The sequence below is a fragment of the Ascaphus truei genome, unplaced genomic scaffold (assembly GCF_040206685.1).
Source record: "Ascaphus truei isolate aAscTru1 unplaced genomic scaffold, aAscTru1.hap1 HAP1_SCAFFOLD_3081, whole genome shotgun sequence".
Taxonomy (NCBI): Eukaryota; Metazoa; Chordata; class Amphibia; order Anura; family Ascaphidae; genus Ascaphus; species Ascaphus truei.
Window position 1 is genome coordinate 1,492 of NW_027456051.1, and position 24,699 is coordinate 26,190.

A 24,699-nucleotide genomic window follows, 5' to 3' on the forward strand; every position below is an offset into this window, starting at 1 on the left:
TTAAGGCTGTGCTTGCGTCTATGCGCGCGGGAGGGGGCATGCGTTGCTCAAGAAATCAGTTGAAACTAATTTCTTGGTGCGACAGGCCGGTCACGTGAGCGGTTCGGCCAATGATGGCAAACCAGCTCCGTGGCACGCCGCTAGACACGCCCACAAGCGGCGCGCTTACCATGGCCAGGGAAAGCACCCGCTTTCCCTCAGCCTCCGCACCATGTCCGCATCAAATGATCCACATACTTTGGACATGCTAGATGTCATCGACTCAACCCCGGACACCATAGGGGTGTGTATGTGTGTGTATATATATATAAATATATACATGTAGCCAAATAAAAGCATTTCGTTAGCCACAGAACGGTATCGTCTATTTATTTTTTGATTATATATATATATATTTATACACAGACATCTATATATATTTATGGGGAAAAGTTCGCTAAAACAGATGTGTACACGTGCATAGTACAGTAGTTGGTGGTGAGGATGTGTAGAGTGTGTCCCTGTGCTGCTGCCTCTGCTATTGCTCTGACACATGGAGATAGCTCATTACATTCTTACAGCCTCCCACACGTCAGGAGCGAGGCGGGCACACCCCCATGTGACTTTAATCATAGTCGCTGCGACCCGCCCCCGGACACGCATAGTGCAGCCCCACTCCCTTTCCCCTGCCAGTGAGGACCCCGTTCACAGCACTGGACACCAAGGCGCTGCGGGGTCTCGCTGGCTGGGGGAGGAAGGTAAAAATGGCTTTTGCGATTGCATAGTATGTCAATTCATAAAGGTGGGGGAGGGAAAACGGCGGTTGTATCGGTTGGACCAGCGCGTGCGGTGAAAAGTGCGCGCGCGGGATGCGCGAGGTCATGGATGGGGCGGGGAGGTTGAGTTAAGTCATGACGACCAGAGGCTCGCGCATCATTTAACCCCTTCGGTGCTGAAAGGGCCCTGGGTTACTGGAACTTGCTGGGCACTTCACTGATAGTTATTGGTGCCACGACCATTGTATTGTGTAGTTGAAATGTATATTTACATGTAGTACTGCCTGCAGGTCACAGGGTGTCATTAAACTGCTGGAACCTATTCAGCTCGTGCGTTTTTTTTTATAATCAGTATAATATATTTTCCTGGAGAGTTGTTAAAATACATGTTCCCTACGCACTAAAGTACTGTGTCCTTATATCTGGGGGCACTTCAGCTTGCGGCCTGTGCTCCAAACCCAGCCCCTGTAAGGCTGGGTACCATGGTGCCTTCTCCCGTGCGGAGGCGTGCGCGCACCCGTAACGTCACCTGCGTGACGCGGGTGCGTTTTGTGGCCTGTGGGGGGGGCGTGGCTAGGGGCGTCACGGAGCTGGGTCAGGGCGAACCGCTCACGTGACCGGCCTGTCGCGCCAAGAAATTAGTTTGAACGGATTTCTTGCGCAACGCGTGCTTGCTTCATCGTGCCGCATGGACGCGATCGCTGCCTTAAGGCAGCCTGTTCGTCTGCATGGTCTGCGGTAAAGATATGAGTGGCGCATGCACTGTCTGCCTCAGCTGCCTGAGTAAATGCAATGAGATTAGCAAAGTTCAATGAAACTCACTATAAAACTAAGGCATAAAAAAAAAGTATGGAGATATATATAAAATATATATCTCGTCTATTCGATTTTGATTATTAAGCTCGGCTAACACGGTACAGATATATATATGTGTATATATATATATATATACACACTCACTGAGGTAGTCCTACAACCAATCACTGAAAGTGATCGAATAGTGTTTGTTATCCCATCAAATACGTGATAACTTGACGTTTCAGTTCAGTGCTGGTTTTATGACTACTTTGGTGATCATATATTGTTCTCTGTTACTCCGTATCGCTGTCCATAGAGTTGTCTTTCAAGCCGCTACTGCAACCATGTTGACTGCTGGTGTATGTAACTGAGAAACTAAGGGGGCGGGCGGGAATACTGTATCAATGTAGATTAAAGTTTCTTCTGACACACTGCTCCATCTTCTGTTTGTGTCCAATTTAACAGTTCTTTAATATATTTGATGGCGATCGCAGGGGAGACTTCTGCTACCTGACAGATCTTTTTTTACAAGAAACGGGAGGGGGATCTTGAGGACTGGAGTTGAGAACCCCTGCTGTATAGCAAACTGAGGAGGCAATTAAAAAAAACTATTGCCCCGATTTAAAAATATATATTTTTTCTATTTAAAATGACACTTAGAAACTGTTTGCAGAAATATATTCTGATTGACATTTGTTAATGTTAATATACGCTGTACTCGCATGAACAAGCAGTTCACGTGAATCTGCTATGCATTATTCATTTGTTTTCAGGCATTTTTTAAACATACTAGGTGCAGAGGCTTAATATAAAATCACTGTTGCCCAGTAGTTTGCAAATGATGCTTTGTTACTATTCAGCTGTAAAGGGTATTTTATTCTGTACTACCACACAAAAGAAGAAGCTCTTGAAACAGTGTCTGTTTGTGCTTTGTAACTATGCTGTTCTTTCTGGCACCATACATTTAGCTATATTCAGCTTTCCAAAGGAAATGCAAGCAGGAGGTTTTTTTCTTTTATATAGGTTTTAAAGGATCAGTTTGTCAACTACCCCACTATAAAAGTCTACATCTTAGCAACAAGTACAGTACTACCAAGTATGGTAGCTTAAAAATAAATAAATATATATATATATATACACACTGTATATACACACATACATACATTGTATGGTTAAACTGAACACTGTTATATGAGGATGAGGTTAAATGTCAGCAATGGAAGAGAAAAAAGGGGAAATGTACTAGTAGTATAAGTATTCAGCCTTTTAAGTCAGTACTTGGTAGAAGCAGCTTTTGCATCAATTACTGCTATGTCTTTTCGGATAGGTTTCTACTAGCTTTGCAAACTAGGAGGGGACATTTTTGCCCATTCTTCACATAAATATTTACCCAGTTCTGATAAGTTTTGGGGGGATCGTTGATGAACTGCAATTTTCAAGTCTCGCCTTAAATGTTCGATTGGATTCATGTCAGGACTTTGACTGGGCCACTCAAGAACATTAATTCTCTTCTTGTCCTGACAAGCTTCCCATTCCCTGCTGAAGAGAAGCATCCCCATAACATGACGTTGCCACCACCATGCTTGACAGATGGGACGTGATTGGGTGATGTGCAGTGTTGAGCTTGCGCCAGATGTAACACTTGGAATATAGACCAAAAAGTTAAAAAAACAAATCATATAGATATTGCAGATATGTGGCAAAAGTTTTTGTTGTTAGAGAAGACAACAATTAGTTGGAATAAAATGTGCACAACTTGTAACATTTATTGGTTGGGGCTGAATACTTCTGCAAACCTCTGTACAGGAGGTCCGTCATCAGTCGAACTGATTAGCCGACGCCAGATAATGCATTCCGCTGAACGCATTATTCGACGTGGGAACGGATTAGCCAACGCTCACCGCCGCGGATATATACAATTAGGACCCAGCGTTTTGTTAGACGCGGGAGGGGTGGGTAGGGCTGTATGTCACTCACATTCTCTCACACAGACACTGTCATATACACAGGGCAGCGTACAGAAAGGCTTCGACTAGCTGTCCCTTCCCCCCTTCTGACTAGGTCCACCCAAGCCCTCGTGTCCTGCCTCCTGCTCCCCATGAGAATTTCCCCTCTCCTCTGCTTACTGAGCGGCATGCCAGTGATTTGAGCTGTCAATCACTGCTGTTGCCAGTCCTAGCGCTCCAGATCCGGCTTTGATGTGGCTGGGGAGTGCTATTGCTGTCATTGCTGCTTACAGCACAGGAGCCAAGGGGAAATTTTAGGCTGGTCACCCAGGATTTTTGTATATACAGTATGTGTGTGTTAGAAAGACATAGGAGAGCTTATGATATTATTATCCTTTTTTTGTAAAGCCCCAACATATTCCTCAGCACAGTACAGCGTGACATCAATTACATAAACTGAGTGACATACAAGGACAAATGCAAACGGATACGGAAGGTAACGAAGGTCTTGCTCCTGAGATGCAGCAGAAAAGTTGTCAGTGCCAGAGGGATAGATATGAATGGGAAGAGGTAAATACGGGCTGCTGCTTTTATATAACACAATTGCCAGTGCTTATGAATCTATAATTATAATGATGTTGCTACGAGTCCTAATTGCCGCAGTAGAATCTCTGCATCAAACAAAAATAGCCATTAATAAGGGCAAATTAACTAATGGCCGTGGCAGCTTTAATTTGGTAAATATGAATGATTGACGCTGTTTAAAAAAAGTAGACAAATCACCATAGTAATTAAGTACCTTGGATTGATTTTACAGTCTTCTCTAATATGTGTGTGTGCGTGTGCGTGCGCGCGCGCGTGCGTGCGTGTGTGTGTGCAGACAGATTTTGCTGATGGAGACATGTATTGTTACTGATTCGTTAATCTGAATTTGCTGTGTTCTGGATCTTGCTCCACAATTGTCTTATATGGTCTGTGCCTCCCGATGGTCTAGGCCAGGGTTGCGCAAACTGGGGGGGGGGGCGGTAGTTACAGAGGCCCCGCGCTTCCCGGAAGGCATTTAAATGGAATGCCGGGGGACCGCACGAGGCCAATAACTTCACTTACCTTTGTGTCGGGCGACGCATCGCCATGGCAACCCGACGTCAAATACCACCACAGGGTCACGTGACCCGGTGGCGTCATGTGACGCCAAATTCAAGCCTGGAGGGGGGCGCGAGCAGGCAGGGAGGCGCAGAGGAAATAGTTTGCGCACCCCTGGTCTAGGCAGTTGTCTCGATTTTCCAGCAGCACGGATAGGCTGCTTTATCAGCAATTGCTGGGACACTTGTGCCAAGTGATAGAACATGTACCCCAGTGCCAAATGAAAGAGTATGTACTTTAATGTGAAGTGGTGTGCACACATTTTATATACTGTATAGGTCATTGTGGGTTGCTTTATTGACTGAGTCTATTCTATGGTGCACTATTGACCTTTTATACATTGATGTGTTATAATCTGTTTTTAGTCCATTTGAGGGAGGACTGTGTAGTTAGGCTGCAGGAAAGTACCATAAGCCCATCTGGGTCTGTGGGAACGGGCCTGAAGAAGTCGTCTACTGCCCCAAAACGTTGCCCCCCTCAACTTGCATCACTTTTCATTCCCCCTGTGGTCTTTCTATTTCTTTTTCCGTACCCTCTTTGTGACACTCCCTTTCCTTCCCCCACCCCCCTCCCACTCCCTTAGGCTGCGTCCATGCAGCAGAAGACCACGCAGAGGCGTGCGTGCTAGTGACGTCACCCGTGTTAAGGGAGAGCGTATTGTGGCCAAGGTAGACATGCCATGGGGTGTGTGTCTAGGGGCGTGCCTGTGACATCACAGAGCTGGTTCGCCCTCATTTGGTGAACTGCTCATGTGATCTGCCTATCGTGCCGAGGAATCAGTTTGAACTGAATCCTCGTGCACCGCACTCCCCCCCCCCCCTGCTGTCACGCGTGGGCTATGGACGCGATCAATGCCTAAAGCGTGGTGCACGCACTCCTCCGCACGGTTTTCGGCAGCATGGATGTCACCTTAGGTTTCACCGTTTTGGTTGTACAGATATTTTTATCCCTTTGTACTGACCACATAGTTGCTATGTAGCATGTTTATTTTCATAATATAATTTACACTTTTGGCATATACCCAACGTCTAGCAGTCATTTATTTTGTGTTCTGGGAACGTGTGTGTGTGTGTGTGTGTGTGTGTGTGTGTGTGTGTGTGTGTGTGTGTGTGTGTGTGTGTGTGTGTGTGTGTGTGTGTGTGTGTGTGTGTGTGTGTGTGTGTGTGTGTGTGTGTGTGTGTGTGTGTGTGTGTGTTCTTCTTTCCCCCGTTTTTGTTTAAACTAATTTTGCCGCCATTATTCCCCAAAGAGATTATGAGTAAGAACAATAATTACCAGGGAAAGGTTATAATTAAACAGACCTGATGAAACGGAAAACAATTCCCTGTGCACAGGAAGCAAACTAGTGATCATTTTATGGGTAATGTAATCTTTAATAAAGCCAACTACATTGACAAGTTGTTTACAAATTCCTTGTTTGTCTCGTACGTGACTGCCACTTTAACACTATTATTTCAAACACTTCAAAGGGTTTTTTTTTTTTGCTAATTGTTTTAAGAGACCTGCACCAATATACTGTATATATTACATTTTAAATAATTGCAATTTGTTATGCCTTTTATTAAATCTAAAAACAAACCAATAAATAATTTTTATAATCATACATTTGTGGCTTGGTAATTGTTTAGTCTCGTCAGCTACCGTAGATAACAACACACAGTAGCTTTTCAACATACAGGCATACCCCGCTTTAAGGACACTCACTTTAAGTACACTCGCGAGTAAGTACATATCGCACAATAGGCAAACGCCAGCTCACGCATGCGCCTGTCAGCACGTTCTGAACAGCAATACCGGCTCCCTACCTGTACAGAAGCTGTGCGCAAGCGGGGAGACTATAGAGCCTGTTACAAATTCATTATTTACATCAGTTATGCACGTATATAACGATTGCAGTACAGTACATGCATCAGTAAGTGGGGAAAGGTAGTGCTTCACTTTAAGTACATTTTCGCTTTACATACATGCTCCGGTCCCATTGCGTACGTTAATGCGGGGTATGCCTGTACTCCCCAATTTCGGGTTTGGTATATTAGTATCACCCGGAAATCCTTCATGGATTTACTGGTCCCTTGCCATCGTTATGTTGCCTTCTGACAGCTTTAACATTTGTTTTCCATTGTACAAGTATATAGAGATGTGTTTGGTGCGTGACAGATTGATTTTCATAATAAATACAATCAGAGTTGCTGCTTTTAATCATTGATTGGGAAATGGGCAGTTTGAATGTGATAGGTACTACAACACGTGATTGCTTCTAAATGGCTGCATTACCATCATTCTAGTAGGATTATATGATCTAGGTGGGTTTTTCATGTTTTAATTAAAAAAAAAGTCACGAATAGCAGCCAGTAAAGGCCATGTCACTGGATGAGCTCCAAACTCTGGGTGCACGATTGTCATATTTGATTGCTAGTGAGTCACTGAGCCAAGAGGATCAAAGATCAAAATGTAACAACCTCTGCAGCCGGCGGAACACTAGGATATTGCCTCATTTAGAGTTTGTTGCAAAATATGCCCAGTGTAGTAGTGATCGGTAATACCACGTAACAAGTGAATGCTACTGAACCGCTGCAATACCGTACTCTTCATAGCCTCCTTGGATCAACTGAAGCCACCAAGGAGCAGCACCCACAGAAGCCCTATACTGTACCAGGGCAAAAAGGCAAAACCTAATGATGACTACACTGCCTTAAAGCTAACAAGAGGGCACTTTATGCAGACGGTGAACAGTCTGACATGGCTCAAGTAACAAGGTTACCAAAACAAGTGTTCATTCTGAACCGAGTTCTGCTTTGGGTGAGGAATGTTATGTCTGTCTCCACTAATGCCATCTAACCGCTTCTTAAGCAGCAAACATATCTGTGTAAAAGACTTTAAAGTAGACATGGCGTGCTGGTTAAGAGACTGTGTTTCACCACCATTGGAAGCTCTATATCAACTAGTTCTCAGTATCGTTGTATTCTGCAATCACAGTCATTTTGGAAAGGTTGGATGTCTGGATATTTTTATTTTTTTTTGTCACTTGATATGCAAGAACCCCAAATATTTCCAGACCTTTTAATTATGGAGGAGACTGTGACTTGCAAATTATACCAAATTTACACCTTTCCACCAATAGGTCTAGTGAATGGGGTAGGGTAACCAACTCCAGTCCTCAAGGGCCACAGGAGTGGCCGATGTCAGTTCTCAAGGGCCAACAACAGGTCATGTTTTCAGGATATCCCTGCTTCAGCACAGGTCTGAGCCACTGATTGAGCCACCGGTGCTGAAGCAGGGATATCCGGAAAACCTGACCTGTTGGTGGCTTTTGAGTACTGGAGTTGACCACTCCTGGTCTAGTTTGTTCTGGCAGCTGTATTTGTCTTAGACAAGTATACATGCTGTATATTGCAGGTTGTAACTATATTTCTTGGCCTGACAAGTACAATAGGAGGACATACTTGAAGATGAGATGTACATGTCAATGTATCTTTTCTAGAAGAGTTGAAGTATGTTGGTTCATTAACCTCCTGCGTTTTGACCAGGACCATTTGAAATAGAACCCAAATAATTCAATTATTTTCTGGCAAATATGAATTCCTCATTCTGTTCCTGTTAAAAGGCCTGGAACCCATTCATTAATCTGCACGCTTTCCACAGGTCCTCACGTCTGTGTATTCGCTGAGTTGTTAAATATCAGAGTAATGACATTGATCTGATTGACACTGATGACCTGCAACTTAGCTCTTTGAATGTTATATATAAAATGGTCTAATTGTGATCACTGTTTTACAATATTTTGCAGGTTCAGGCTCATTGACAAATTACTGTATTTTTTTATTTTTTTTACTTGTCAAATACCCAAATCTTGAACCGGAAAGCTTAGCAGTGCTACAAAAGGGAGGCTTTTTGAATCGTTTGTATTGGTAACTGGCTTGAGGTAGATGGCAGATCCCCCAATTATATCCTCTGTAGACATAGAAAAGTGCTTCTGTTCTGCGCCTCTCTGCAATACTTTGCTATTTGTGTTGTGTACGTGTGTGATATATTCAGTGCTGTGAATGCCATCGGCAGCTCATACCAACCAATACCAACCGGTCTGTCTTCCAGGTGCAGGAGACGGTCTATGCGGCAATACATTTTGCAGGTGTGAATGGTAAAGTCTCAAAGGACATGGGGAGCAACAGCAGTGTCAAGTTCAGTGGCGTACCTGCTGGAAACGGACCTCATAGTGTTGGATGCACAGACCTTATGAGTGATCACACCATTCAGGTATTACACTAAAATCACTTCTTAACACTTCCATTCTCAGGTCTTGTGCATTCGTTTGAAGGCTGTCATACAAGTCACTCTCAAAAAGAAGAACATCGAAGTGTGATGCCTGAGACACAGGGAGATAGGGGGACTTGGCTAAGGTCATAAGAAGACATGTCACTGGCATTTTCACTGGAGGGGACCCACTTCAAAGGCTTTTCTAACCACTAAATTACTCATTCAGTCTATATTTTGTGAAGATTAAACCTCGAAATTGCACATTACACTCTTCCAGGGGTAGTCATGCTTATTATGCCAGCGTATTAAACTGATAGGTACTAACATTACAGGGTGAGTTGGCGCCAATCTGGCGTTATCTATCATTGATTTAAATAGGAGTGAACGCAGGATTGACTGTGCCAACCCGTTCCTGCTCTAAATAAATCTGCCCCACGGAGTTGTACTGGGATGATTCTGTGGTACAATGACACACACAACTGCTCCGTGCCCAGTTACTGTTATTAAGATTTTCTAAATGAATGACAGACCAGGATACTTAAGTGTGCCATCATAATGTGGATATCTTATTTCAATAACCTTTCCTGCTGTTTTCATTGTAATACAAGTTATTCAACTGTCCACGTTTAACAAAAAGTGTATGTTCTTCTCCGTAGGGAAGCTTTGTCCGTCTGTATTACCCTTGTTCAGACAGTGAAAACTATGAAGATGCTGTGTGGATTCCCAGGAAAGAATATTACCTCGGCCTTGCTGACACCCTGAACATGAACCGGACTATTGGGAATTACGTTTTCAGTCACTTTTTTGGTAAGGTGCCAAATATGTGTTACTTTCCTCATCTGTTCTTTCTCACTGTAGAATGATGGACTTTAAATTGTTTGGAAATGGCCTTATAACCCTTCCCAGATTGATGGGCAGCAGCAATAGCTTCTCTAAGATCATTGCTGATCTCTTTCCTCCTTGGCATTGTGTTAACACACACCTGAATGCTCCAGACCAGCAAACTGCTAAACTTCGGCTTTTATAGAGGTGGTCACACTTGCTGATGGTCAATTAATCAAGGGCATTTGATTAGCAGCACCTGTCTGCTACTTAGCATCTTAATTCCTATGGAAGCAGTAAGGGTGTACTTAGTTTTTCACACATAGCTTCTCCATTTTGGCTTTATTTTTGTTAAATAAATCATGACAGTGTAATATGTCATGTGTTGTTGTTCATCTGAGGTTGTATTTACCTAATTTTAAGACCTGCTAAGGAACAGATGATTGTTATTATGTCCTGATATGTAAAACCATAGAATTCAAAGAGGGTGCACTTTCTTTTTCACACAACTGTACATTGCTCTCTATGAGGGGTGGGAAACTCCAGTCCTCAAGAGGTCAGGTTTTCAGGATATCCCTGCTTCAGGACAGGTGTCTTCAACTGAGCCACTAATTTGGGCCGCCTGTGCTGAAGCAGGGATATACTGAAGCCCTGACCTGTTGATGGCCCTTGAAGACTGGAGTTGCCCACCCCTCCTCTATATCCAACATAGCCACGTAGCACATACAGATGGAGCCCGACTAATGTTCCCCGCGGCTGGAGAAAGCTACCTGCTGCAGAGAATAAAACAGTGTCTGTCTCTGCTAAAGCTTCCCTAGAGCCATGGAAAATGTGCTTCTTTCCTGCGGCTCCAGGAAAGATAAGTCAGGCTACATCTGTATGGAGAGCTCGCTGCGTGCTCTATGCGCACCTCGTCCTCCAGACGCACTTTGTGTACTCATTGAGAATCACTCACGTGTTTATTCTCTGTGCTTTAGGCTCTGTTACCTGCCCTGCTAAATGGAACGCACCTTTTAAACCAGGAGAGAAATACCCCCTGATTCTATTCTCCCATGGCCTTGGAGCTTTCAGGTAATAAATGTTTTAAAGTGTACAACATATTTATATTTCTGTTTGTAAGGATTTCATGAAATTAAATCGATGAAATCAGTGGTCCTTTGTATGATTACATTTGAGGTAAATCTAACAAAGATTGTTTGTAATAAGTCTGTATCCCGATATTTATATTTTATTGTTAAAATTCTGTTTATCAGCATCCCCTTCACCTCCTTGCAAACCTTTTCTATGCAGACCAAAAAGGGTGGCACAATTACTTATTGCCTCTCCTAGCGGTCATCTTGGTGATGATGTCTCCATGGTGGTGTCACAGTTACTGGTTGGCTCTCTTCCGGATGCCTGGAAGCCATCTTAGTTAAGGTCCTTCTTGTTTAACCCTTTGATTGCTTTGTGTACTGGTCGCGGGCAGGCATCTCCGGATATGAAATGCTCCAGAACGCAATCTCCCCCTAGAAAACGAGCATTTCAAGCATGATGTATGTCATAGGGCCCCGAGAGTCCCAGCCTTTGACATTCGGCGTACGTCATGGTACACTCAAAGGGTTAAAAGTGCATTTTTTCAGGAGCCTGTCAGTCTCAATGGATAGTGCAGCTGAGGTCTTAATCTGGGAGACCACCTGGCTATAATGCCCCTCCATAGAGGGGACACCTATTGTAATGTAAATCCTGCTTTACTGACTGTCACCTCCCAACTTTTCACATTTGAGTCGGTTGCAAGAAGATTTTCTAAGTACTAAGCATTGTAAGCTCTTTAGGCCTAAGACCTTACCTAACGTTACCAACTTGAATGAAGAGGGGGCGGGGTACTTTCCTGGTTGTTAATGATATTCACTGCAAAGATACATCTGCCAGAGGCTCATGCAACCAGATATCTCTCTTACAAGCACTGTATATAACATTTTGTCTGTATTTCTGCCATACCCAATGAGACCCTAAGAGGTTCGAAAGCTTGTAACAATATATCAACTACTTGTTGGTCAAATAAAAGGTATCAAACCCCCTACTCCCTCTCCCTCCTTTGTTACTACATGGTAGAAAGGACCAGCATTGCTCCTCACCCTTCTTTGCTTGCTAAGTAGAATTGTATCCTGATCATATTTTCCATGTGGAATTAAAATGAAACCATTTTCTACAGGACCCTGTATTCTGCTATCTGCATTGGGCTGGCATCGCAAGGCTTCATAGTTGCTGCTGTTGAACACAGGTATGTATCAGTTACTATGCCTTTAGCCCCTTCAGTACTAGGCAGCCGAGTAACACATTGCAGAGGCTCTTTTGGGACTGGAGGTAATTAAATATTAATATGGAAAACCTGCTTCTTTTAAACACTGTGACCAAAAAGGTGACATCATACCTACACAACCCCATTCACTTGCTACTAGTGTAAGTGTAGATATTACATGTACAGTAATTCATATAGTTGTACTTTAGATTGAGGATTTCAAAAGTCATAAGAACAAATATGGAAAAAAAAATGGATCAAATCCTGTTACACACAGCAAAGTAGGATAAAAAAAAAGCAGAAAAGTGCCCACCTCATAGAGCAGTATTAAAAGCTTTACTTGGCACAAGAGTAAAAAATGCACTTACAAGATCGATGTGTATAAAGAGCAGAAGGTAAAGTTGTTACTGTGGTCCAGCAGTACAGGCAGTCCTCGGTTATCCAACGGAATCCGTTCTGGAAGTAGCGTTGGATAGTGAAACCGTTGTAAAGTGAGTCCCATGTTAATCAGTGGCGGTGAGCGTTGGATAATGCATTCCGGCGTCGAAAAATCGCCCTTATGGTTGTGTTGTAAAGCGTTGGATATGACATTCATTGTAAAGTGAAACATTGGATAACGAGGACTACCTGTAGTCTGTGTATGGAGTCCCTTGTTCCTGCTCGCGCATCCGTCCGGTGGCACCTCAGGTCTCCTCGTGCTTCCGTTCCACCAGTTCTCCTAGCTCCTTCACGCTAGTCCTTGTCACGCCCACAGTGTTGCAATAGCCAATCAGAAACCACCAGAGGGTGGAGAACTGGTGGCGCATGCAGCAGTAGCTCCGGCTCTATCCACCCTCCGTACCCAATCCTGTGACTCCCGTTCGGCAAGGAGTGACGTCACGACGTGGTGACGTGGCGGCGCATCATCCAACAGATGCGGAAGCATGAGGAGAACTGAGGTTCCACTGAACGGATGAGTCGGGCGTACGCGCCAGCAGGAATAAGGGACTCCATACACTACTCCTGGACCACAGTAACAACTATACCTTCTTCTCTTTATGCACAACGATCTTGTAAATGCATAAAGTGCACTTGTGCCAAGTAAAGTTTTAATACTGCACTATGAGGTGTGGGCTTTTCTGCTTTTTTTTATCTTTCTATAGTGTACTTGTGGAACGCCTGTGTTGCTTCCTGCTGAAGATAGCAGCACCCTCAAGATCGGACTTTTTAATCTCTATGGTTTTTATTTATTTATACTTATGTGTATTTAATGTGGAATTGATTTGATGTGAACATGTGTTTTAAAGCTGTTCTCACCACATAGGTTTTTGAGCGCCCCTAGCTGACATATGTTTTCTATTTAACTGTAGATTACCTAATATTAATACTAATATCTAATTAATTGTAATTATTTATCTAACAACTATTTATCAGCTTTTCAATTTATTTATTAACACACAGCAAAGTGTAAAAAATATAACTATTTTACAAATGTCAAAAATGATCACATCATTCCCATAAACTGTTTTCAACAGAGTCCATTATAGGTATATTTCTTTTGCTCAAACCAGAAATGTAATTTACTAGGCCTCTTGCAGATCGTAAATAAGAAGCACAGTATCTGGCCTTCTTATCTAGAAGTAACCCCTCTGCACATCCAGAGTACCAGCAGAAGGATTGCTGATGTGGTCTGGGTTAGAGCAGGCAAGACTTCTAGAAAACCCCATCACCTGCAAGATTATTCATCTCTGGGCGTCTATTTGAGAACCTCAATAAGTTACAGGTCTCAGGCTCATCTTGTCCAGATAGGCTCAATTTAGCTTTCATTAAACCACGTAACCCTCTTGATGCTAGAAGAGACGCAACACATTTAGAGTAGGCCTCACAGTCAAGAAGGTGTGAAATAATAATAATTAATTGTCTGAGATCTACATATTGATACTCAAAATAAGAGACATTGCAAAACAGAAGGCTAGACGAGCAAAAGGGTCATATGGAATAATTCTCTATTGCAGAGATGCATCCGCCTCAGCAACGTATTATTTCCGAGAGAAGTCCCCATCCGACGCCTGTGAGCAGGATTGTGGACTTTTGGAAGAGGTGTGGCTCTATAACAGGAGACTAAAACCAGCTGAACAGGAGTATCCTCTCCGCTTTGAACAGGTACTCACCGTGAAACTGTGCTCTCGTAATGAAGGAATGTAGCCTAGAAATGCTGAAAAAGGGCAGGTTTTAACAACTAGTCATCTTGCAGCCAGATGCCCATGTAACAAGACAAAAGCTTTGTGACGTATGATGAGAAATAGCATTCTGCTAGTTGACAGATTGTTAACCAAGGAAGCTGATGTAATCTCAGACCTGTTTTTATGTTAAGCTCAGGAAAAGGCAAAAGTGCCAGAGAAATGCTACACTTTTTACATCCCAATAACTAACTCCCTCTTTTGACAATCGACAAATCATACCCTGAGCAGATATCACATACCCTGATGCACTGTAAAGCAGATAGAATTCTGTATACCCCAATGCACTGAATAGCAGATAGAATTCTGTATACCCTGATGCACTGTAGAGCAGACAACACATACCCTGATGCACTGTAGAGCAGGCGGCACATACCCCGATGCACTGTAGAGCAGGCGGCACATACCCCGATGCACTGTAGAGCAGGCGGCACATACCCTGATGCACTGTAGAGCAGGCGGCACATACCCTGATGCACTGTAGAGCAGGCGGCACATACCCCGATGCACTGTAGAGCAGGCGGCACATACCCTGATGCACTGTAGAGCAGGCGGCACATACCCTGATGCACTGTAGAGCAGGCGGCACATACCCCGCTGCACTGTAGAGCAAATGGCACATACCCTGATGCACTGTAGAGCAGATGGCACATACCCTGATGCACTGTAGAGCAGCACAAGGAAAGTGGCATAAGCCTTTCTGAATGTAAAAGGTAAAAACAAGTTGTGTGTGTGTCACGCAGAGGCTGAAATACAGAAGGTTAGAAATGTATGACATGTATGTGTCTAGAATAGGGAGCAAGTAGACATAGTCCAGAAAGGAAGGTGGTGCTCACACAGTGTACATAAACATAAAAACGATTTTCTTAGATAGCAAAGCAAACATGGGAGGTCTCCAATTGGAGGGTCATCTGCATATGTATACTAGTGGCTTGTCCTTCAGCCTTGGAAAGACGCAGCAGCCAGGAAAATCGGCGTCATATATTTCTTCCAGACATTTTAAATAATCCATATTGCCCTTTTAGAGTATATTGTAGAGCCTCAAACACTCACTTGCTGTGATGAGTAGAATGGTTAGTAGACCATCCATCCAGGGCAGACCCTCCAGTGTGCGAATCCGCAAAGTAATGGTGATAGCAAAACAATGGAAGAAGTTCTGTGAGTTGTTTAACGCCAGAGGCAGAGTTATCCGAGCTCACCTTACCTGTCGGCCGCGCTCTGTCTAGAAGGCATCAGCTCCTATTGAAATTAACCAGTTTATAATTGTTCACAGTATAGTGTTAGGACCTGCAAATTTGGTTATACATTGACGTTGGTATGATGGCTTATGACGCTTTGGCCAAAGGGTTTAACTAAATAATTATTACTATTACCATATATGTTTTGTCACATTGGATATAGCATTGGATGTAGGCTCCCCTATCTTTTGTTGTATACATTTGCCACGCTCAGTAGCACACTTTTTGACCTCAAACTTGGAGGAGTTGTTAACACAAATGAATAAGCACACATATTCCCAGCAATGCGGCAAGCAGTCTGCAGGTATAAGAAGCTTGATTTAAAAAGCTTTTTACACTTCATAAGTTTAAGCAAAAAAATAGTGCAGTGAAGCAAAGCAAACTTTCCCTGAGTTGATTCATAGAATCACCACTATTTTACATTTGTATCTGGTTATGCCAGTTCTGTACCTGGGCTGCCTCATTCCTTATCGATACGATTACACTGCAAGTCGCTGCATGCTGGGCTGGAACCTTGTCAAATAATAAGTGTGTGAGCCCAATGCAGTATGGCTGGAATCCACCAAGCCGGCATGAGGGGTATTGCTCCCTGATCTTACCATTGACGTGAATGTTGGTTAATTCTGGGTTGGGGTGCGATATATAGCATCACGGCTTAGTGAATCCTGGCCTGTCTGCTGTCCCCAGCATTAATTACCGAACCTGTTTTTCTCCTGTTTAGGTTCAGCAGAGAGCGGATGAATTTGTAAGAGCCCTAGATCTTATGCTTGACATCAATGCTGGAAAACGAGTAACCAATGCATTACCTTTAAACTTTGACTGGAGTTTGTTAAAGGTATGTACAGTAGTCTGGAGCTCCCCCTGCCTTATATTACTATAATGAGAGTTAGCTCTCGTTTCAAGTATATGTCCTTGGCACAGACTTATAGTGACAATAGATCATTATAAGTTATATTTACAGACATTTCATTAATTTGACTAAGGTTAAAGAGGACCGATTATTTATTTATTTATTTATATATATATATATATATATATATATATATATATACTGTATATACTGTATATATTATATATTATATATATACACACACACACACATATGGAATGGTAATAAAGGAGATGTTTAAACTAACCTACTCACCAAATTAGTGAGTAATCCATAATCCTGATAAGAAAGGATGAAACTAATACACCAGCATGGTGGATGAGAAGTGAGCATTCTGCTGCAGTGATGCTCGAGAACAGGTATTGTACAGTTTTAGACCTATAAACTTGTAAAAACAAAATGTATTCCTTCTAAAGGCCCAACGCCTCCCCAACAGCACTTCCAAGGAACTTGAAGAGCAGTAAAGCTTTCTTCATATACAGTATGTAGAGAAATCCCAGTGATCTAAACCTTATAACAATCCAGTGTTTGTAGTGACATGTTGATCCTCTATAGAAGTGGTCGGCTTTCTTGGATTAATTGCAGTTGCAGACGTACTGTAACACTTTGTAACTATAATGTGGAATTCATTACCCATGGAGACTGTGATGGCAGATACAATAGATTTGTTCAAAAAATGTTGGACATCTTTTTAGAAAGGAAAGGTGTACAGGGATATACCAAATAAGTATATATGGGAAGAATGTTGAGGTAATCCGATTGACAATTCTTGGAGTCAGGAAGGAATTTATTTTTCCCTTTATGAGATATCATTGGATGATACAGTATGTCACTGGAGTTTTGTTTGCCTTCCTCTGGATCAATAAGTAAGTATAGATATAGGATAAAGTATCTGTCTAAATTTAGCATAGGTTGAACTTGATGGACGCATGTCTCTTTTCAACCTCATCTACTATGTAACTTTACCTTCTTGCTTTAAGGACTCCATTGACGTCAGCAGAATAGCCGCTGTTGGCCATTCTTTTGGTGGCGCTACAGCAATCAAAGCTCTCGGCAGAGATTCACGGTTTAGGTAAGCCGTTTCATTCAAGTATTTCATTGGATGCATAGACCCAGATTTGCTTTATGATGCAATGCACATTCCAGTGAATAGGTCAGAAAGGAGCAGGTCCTCTTAGGACCAAAGTGAACTTATGGCAGTGACATGTTTAATAGGTTAATTCAAGGGTGGGCAACTCCAGTCCTCAAGGGCCACCAACAGGTCAGGTTTTAAAGATATTCCTGCTTCAGCACAGGTGGCTCAAACAGTGACTCAGTTAAAGACTGACCAGTCATCTTGATCTGCCTCAACAAAACTAGCAATTACCCATTACCTAAGAGTGTCTTGCGTGCTAAGACCCAAGTCGTACCAGGTATATCATTAGGGCACTGTGAAGGTTAAATGTGAAGCCAGTACACAGAACGGTAGAGGGTGTACACAGAAAGAGTCAACCTTATGGTTAATGGTTCAGTCATTTTAAAGATTTTTGGCTGGGTTCCTAAACGGCAGTAGTGTATCTAGTGTGAATTGAATTAAAGACGCCACATTTGCATCATTGCCAGAGGCCTTTACAATAGGTAAGATACTTTTATGAAATGATTGATCTGAAGGCACTAGTGACATCTTTCCCAGAGCAGAACATTGCAGACGTGAGCTGAGCAGAAACCCCCAAGTATTCTTCGCTGTTTCTAGGTGTGGGGTTGCTTTGGACGCATGGATGTTGCCCCTAAAAGAAGACATTTTGTCAGCCATCCACCAGCCGCTGTTGTTTGTTAACTCGGAAAAGTTTCAGTGGCTGGAAAACATATTGCTAATGAAAAAAATGGACTCATCCACCGTGGAGAGAAAGATGATGACCATCAAGTAAGTAATCACCCTGCAGAACGATGCACTGCATTGTATAATGGGAATCTTTTACCCACTTTCAACCCCGCACCCCACACACATATCCTACTATAAAACATAATTCCCCTAAAACCAAACAGAAATTATGTCTGTATGTAAATGGTTGTGATCTCCTTCATACTTTTCCTAAAATTGAATCTCTTCCTCCGTTAACTCTCTCTGGACTCCCAACGCACACACACACAAACACACACAATCAGGGCTATAGTCATGTTGCGGAAACAATTGGCGAAGGCCTACGCATCGGCACAAAATTGATTGTCCGGAGTCTGAATCCCCGATGGCTTGGTGTTGATCTTATAACTGGTGTAAAGAAAGGTAGACGAGTATCTATACCCCGCGTTAATTTGGATGCATGGAACGAGCTCAATTTACCGTCCGTTTTGCATTGTTGACCATTTCCAGTCCCATTGCAAAGGTAATTAACCCCTGCAGGGCACACCCCTTCAGTGTGGGACGTGGAGCGCTGATCCCATACAGCCTCTAAAAAACCGAGTAAGGGGCAATGTCGTGTAAGTCATAAGGGCCCCAGTGACTGCACTTTTTTGGGACGTCATTAGGTCACTGAATGGGTTAACATGTCTCGGGGCCAGTCATTTAAAGACCTTGGCCTTCTGTGAGATGAGCCCGTCTTCACACTTCACCATTACACGTTGCGTTATCTCGAGCTCAAGGATTCGATGTGTATAAAGTCAGCCCGAGAGACCCGAGATACCAAATATTGTTTACAAATAAGTTTTAAATGAAAACCGTTTACAACCATCGTAGATTTTTATTCTGAGAACAATCACAATTTGTTTACATTTAAGCTGGAACATTTGCTCTCAATACACAGTATTTAAGGCAAATCTATGGAGATCCTGCAGCCGCCCCCACTAATACGAGTGTTTAAATGTGTGCCTATGTATATGTCGTTAGAAAAATACAGTGCCCGCTGTGCTTTAACTTATATCTCGTCACAGTCAATGTGATTCTCCCTGCAGCTCCCTGTCTCCCGTGATCAGCCGGGCAATTCCAAGCACAAAAAGACACAATTAGTAAAGCAAAATACAATTTATATGTACGAATGGAACATATAACACTTACATAAAATATAGGTGGATCACAGTGATCCCGATCATCCGCAATGCCACAGAGGAACGGACCTTAGTTCACCGAAGCCCCGAGGTTCCAAAGTCCCAGTTGTTGAAAGGAAAGAGTGCGTCCCGGCCCTAATGATGGAATTCAGATGCCTGGATCAGTCCTTCAGTCGGCGTCCTCGTGGGTATGCACAGGTGGAAGCTTCCGCCGTCCGTCGTGACGGATCTTACATCGCCGCGTATGATCTCACCGCAACGCGTTTCGTGTCTTAGAGTGACACTTCTGTGGCATTGCGGATGATCGGGATCACTATGATCCACCTTTATTATATGTAAGTGTTCTATGTTGCATTCGGACATATAAATTGTATTTTGCTTTACTAATTGTGTCTTTGTTGTTTCTCCTTTGCGCCCCTTTTTTATTTATTTTTTCCTATGTATATGTCTGCAAGAATGTATAGATTGTAGTGTGTGTGCGTAAGAATGTATTTGTAAGTCTGCACACAATATTGTATATGTTCACACAGGGCCCTGATTGTACGTAATTTTGTGGAGGGAACTGAATAATTAAATATAGAAAACTACAGAATAATTTCACAATAAAATATGGGTCTTGTGGTTGTAACTTTTCCTTTAAATGACGTTTGTCTCTGGAAGTTTTCTTCTTTTATTTCTTGATAACGTAGAGAACAGTACCCCAAGTTTAGCACTCAGGCTCACACTCTGGTAATAATCAGAGTGTGAGCCTGAGTGCTAAACTCGGGGTACGGTTCTCTATGTTATCATTATTAATAGCTACCGAAGAGCACCGCCCACAATCAAACCAAGCAGTAGTGGGGGCTCCACACTGTTCTCCGGTCTTGTATTTCTTCCCGGCAGTTTTTCAGAGCTGTGGATTTTCTTTCTTTGCAGGGGGGCTGTGCATCAGAGTTTCCCGGACTTCACATTCCTGACTGGTTATTTAATAGGGAAACTATTTCAGTTGAAAGGAGAAATTGATCCTTATGTGTGTATGGACATTATCAATAATGTGACATTAGCCTTTCTGCAAAGACACTTGGGTAAGTGGTCAGGAGCCTGGTCAGGGTTGGATTGGGGTACTGTTTCAGTGATATTTTCTTTCAGAAAAGCATGCTGTGAGAAGCTCAATGTGTATAGAGCCGGGGTAGCCAACTCCAGTGCTCAAAGGATACCAACAGGACAGGTTTTCAGGATATCCCTGCTCAGGGGCTGGCTGGCAAGTTTTGGCCCAACGGTCAAATCCAACCGGCTCAAGAATCAGTCGGCCCACACACCATACACAGACGCTACGCTCCAAAGCCACGCACCATACACAGACGCTACGCTCCAATGCCACGCACCATACACAGACGCTACGCTCCAATGCCACGCACCATACACAGACGCTACGCTCCAATGCCACGCACCATACACAGACGCTACGCTCCAATGCCACGCACCATACACAGACGCTACGCACCAATGCCACGCACCATACACAGACACCATACAAAGATGCACGCACACACCAGGTACACGCACTATATGCAGACTTATGCACACACCAGATACACACACCATACATCTTCGACTGAGCTACCTGTGCTGAAGCAGGGATATCCTAAAATCCTTACCTGTTGGTAGTCCTTGAGGACTGGAGTTGGCCACACCTGGTATAGAGATACTAAGGCTAAATCAGGGCTCATAAGGGGACGTTACCGAAACCAGGAAAACAGACGCTCCGTTTTCTGAGTTGGCATAGGATCCGTAACCCTTTATGTGCCTCTCCGATCATGTGACTGATGGCGGACGGGGAGGCGTCATCCCTTCTGTTAATCATCGGTTCAGACCGCGTCCTCTGTGCTCCCCTATGAAAACAATCATTTTTGCGGGGGGGAATACGTAGCTTCTATGTCATGGGGCACACCGGGTGCCAGAACCCATGACAGTAAGTACGTCCTTGGGCGCTCAAACTGTTAAAGCTAATTACATGCAAAAACAACATCCGAACAATGGGCTTAACGTCACGTTGTTTTAGTACGTTGCATTATCTTCAGTAACGTGATGTAAAGAATGTATTGGCATTACATATAGACAGACCCTGAAATAGGTCTTTAGCTCAAGTTGAGAGAAGAGGGGAAATCATGATATGTTAGTTAATTAATGCCTAACTGGTGTTATACCCTTCTAGGCCTGTAAAAACTCTATATGAGTGTTCAGATGGGGGTAATTGCAAGTCTACATTTATTTTTATTACAGGATTAAAGCAGGGGGTCTCCGGAACTGAACAGCTACAGGGACCCTCTGCTTCCAGAGATATTTACCTCTGTAGGGATACTGGTATCTGCAGCCATGGAGCTTGTGTGCCTAACGAAATGGCAGCGTTTAAATATCCAATAGAAAGCCATGATGTTATTGGGGGGGGGGTGTTATTAACATTAACTGCTGTTGTGAAGTAGCAGTCTCTTCCAATATCCACTTAAAACAAACTTCAAATTATGCTCTATTCTTCTTTTCCAAACCATACCTCCCCTTTTTGTTTTTAAATTACAAATGAATATTATTTAATTTTACATAGCACCTACTTTGTATGCGGGGGGTTTATAGTGGGAGAATACAGAACATTTAAAATACAGGTACCTGCAGATCTAATCAGGGCGTTAAACATGAGTGTAAACACACGGAAAAAGGTTGATCACGTTTGTTCATATTGTTTCTTTCTTTACAAACCAGGCCTCCAGAAGGATTTCAACCAGTGGGACTCTCTCATAGAAGGAGAAGGGGAATTCGTCATCCCTGGTACCAACATTCCCCTACCTACAATGCAGACTGAAGTGGTCGGATGATACGTCGCAAGAAATAAATAATTATTGGAAGACCACCACTTCACTGTCATGGGGACCTGCAGACTCCTCTGGTACTGAATGGGTTAATTCAGATTTGATCAATACCTCAAGAACCGTTCTCATTGATCCATATGGTTCATACCAAGATCCTGCTTTTTACCCATGTGCTTGCAGAGACCAGCAGTGCAGGACCACTCCAGAAGGCTGTTCCCTGAAGAAAATGTGTGTATGGTCCACAATTGTTGAACTTTTACTCTCTGTTCACTCAGGGTGGTTGCTAGCGGTGGGGTGAAAAACAAAGAATGTTCTATTTTAATCCAGTTTCCTGGGGGTTTGTGTTGTCGCTACTCCAAAAGAGTAGGTGTGAATACTCTCTGCACTACACCATTCTTGCTGCTCTCTGTGGGGCTCAAAACATTTTCATAAATGACAAAAGACGCACAAGGATGCTGGCTCTAATGCTACAGTACCATACGGACACAAAAAAAAAGCGTTGGTCATAATCTGGAAGAGGTGCACAACAAGCATCCGTTTCCATAGTGGAGTTGAGAAACCAGTGTTTCCAATTGTGGTCATTTGGCTCATCTTCAGAAACGTTTGCAGGTTATGAAAGAGTTGAAAAAAACGTGAAGCGCTCACAGTACAGAGAACCATTTGTTTTTTTTGTTTTTTTCAATTACAGTGCATATAAAATCCAAATCTGTACAGGAGATGGCACAATTTGAGCTTATTCGTCATACAAACTTTGAATATATGCGGAAGAAGAGAGTACCGTCCGTTTTATATTATTGATTCACATCTGTATCAACAGGCGATGGGAAGTTTTGTTGCTTTTACTAACATATAATTTTATTTTTTTTAACTGGATCTGGAGTATTTCTTCAGCTGTTTTGGGGTGCAGAGCCTCTTAATCATGTAACTTTTCTTTACAGTGTAGAACTTTTTATTCTATTTAATTTATTAAATGTGCAGTGGCATATGACCAGCCAAGGACTTATGTTACCAGACCATCATTAACCACTACAAGAAATACTGGCAACACTTTGCCAAAGGAATACCGTGTTGGCCCATGTAGAAGTGAATGGAGATAAACAGAAGAACCTCCCACTGAGATTTTAAAGTGGATCCCCTGTCTGCAAAATATGCTCCAACCCCTGTTCTCAGGTCTTCTTCTTGAAAATAAATAAACTGGTTTTCAAATCGTGTGATTGAGGAAGTAATGGGGGTAAAACAAGCACTAGCAGAATACCTTGCATGACAGAACTCATTTGAAAGCCCTCCAACTTGGGAAAGAATATTAACTGGATGTGAAAACTGGAATTGATCTTCATATTTCTCACAGTTTAAAACTGACTTAACATTCCTGACATTTTCTTTAGTGTGAGAGTGGTCAAATTAACAAGAATACAAGGACATGGGATGGGGGGGTTCATATTTGGAAAATTGTTATTTAATAAATATGTAAATAGAAGTGCCATGCTTTAACTTGGATGGTTTGTAATTTTATTCAAAATGATAATAAAACATATTTTCCATAAATTTGCATGAACTGGTGAGCTTTTGTCAGAACACTAATTTTTGTTATATCCTAATATATAATAATAATAATGAATAATTATTATTTATTTTTGTTTACCCTATTGTTCAACATTTTTCTTATATCCTGTCTTGTGACCTGGATCATTTTATATATATTTTTTTTTCATTGGGACCCAACATCAGATACTTTGGGATCATTATTAGCTTGTTTCCATATTGCTGCATTTCACTGCTCTCTAGCGGCAACTAGAAAGGATTATATAGTTATCACTGCACATATTGCTTCTTTCATATACTTTTGATTTGCCTACTATTTAAGTTTTTTTACTAGGCGCACGGACAGGTGAACAGACAGACAGAGGGAGAGAGAATATTTATATACTTAGGTAAGTTATGGTGGGTGAAAAAAGTGACAAAAACCCTCCACAGCAAAGCATATAGCAAATGGAAATATTACTGTATGCTCATTTGCATGTCTTAGACAGGTCTGCAACCCCGCCTTTCACCATTATCACACAGCACTTCCACTGCAGCAAGGGATTCTGGGAAATGACATGCAAATGAGCACACAGTGCCACCTTTTGCTTCAAAACCATTCAACATGGTTCCTATATCTATATATATGTAGCCCTTTTTGTGAACCCTCCTACACAAAAGAACTACTGGTACCGTATCACACCTGTGGCTCCAGGAGATCTGAGCCTCCGCTAGCTGGGAGCCTGGGGAAACCCTTACCATACCTGGTGCAGCGCCTCCACTTACCCAGGATCCCCCGTTAGGAAAGATAGCCCTGAGTAAGAAATACCATCACACACGTAGATAAAACAATACTAACGCTTTACTAAAGAACACATATCACATACCATAACACATTGCATAACATAACGTAACCCGATGCTCTATCCGCATCCCCTCAGCCCAATGTCTGGTGCTCCCCACCCAGTGTCC

The 24,699-nt window shown here is 42.7% G+C and overlaps 1 protein-coding gene across 2 annotated transcripts; it reads left to right on the plus strand.

The window, feature by feature from the left end:
- The first annotated feature begins 617 nt into the window (after positions 1-617).
- LOC142483209 (platelet-activating factor acetylhydrolase-like) lies at positions 618-23,755 on the plus strand. 2 transcript variants are annotated; one of them, XM_075583277.1, is made up of 12 exons: positions 618-737; positions 7,237-7,441; positions 8,735-8,896; positions 9,553-9,703; positions 10,696-10,789; positions 11,910-11,978; positions 13,991-14,138; positions 16,175-16,288; positions 17,323-17,414; positions 18,075-18,245; positions 20,279-20,427; positions 22,100-23,755. In XM_075583277.1, exons 2-12 carry the CDS (start codon positions 7,382-7,384, stop codon positions 22,210-22,212), a joined length of 1,323 nt encoding a protein of 440 aa, XP_075439392.1. In that variant the 5' UTR covers positions 618-737; positions 7,237-7,381; the 3' UTR covers positions 22,213-23,755. The 2 variants fall into 2 exon arrangements, with proteins under 2 accessions (XP_075439392.1, XP_075439393.1); XM_075583278.1 differs by lacking the exon at positions 7,237-7,441 and having other exon boundaries at positions 626-737.
- Positions 23,756-24,699: the final 944 nt, after the last annotated feature.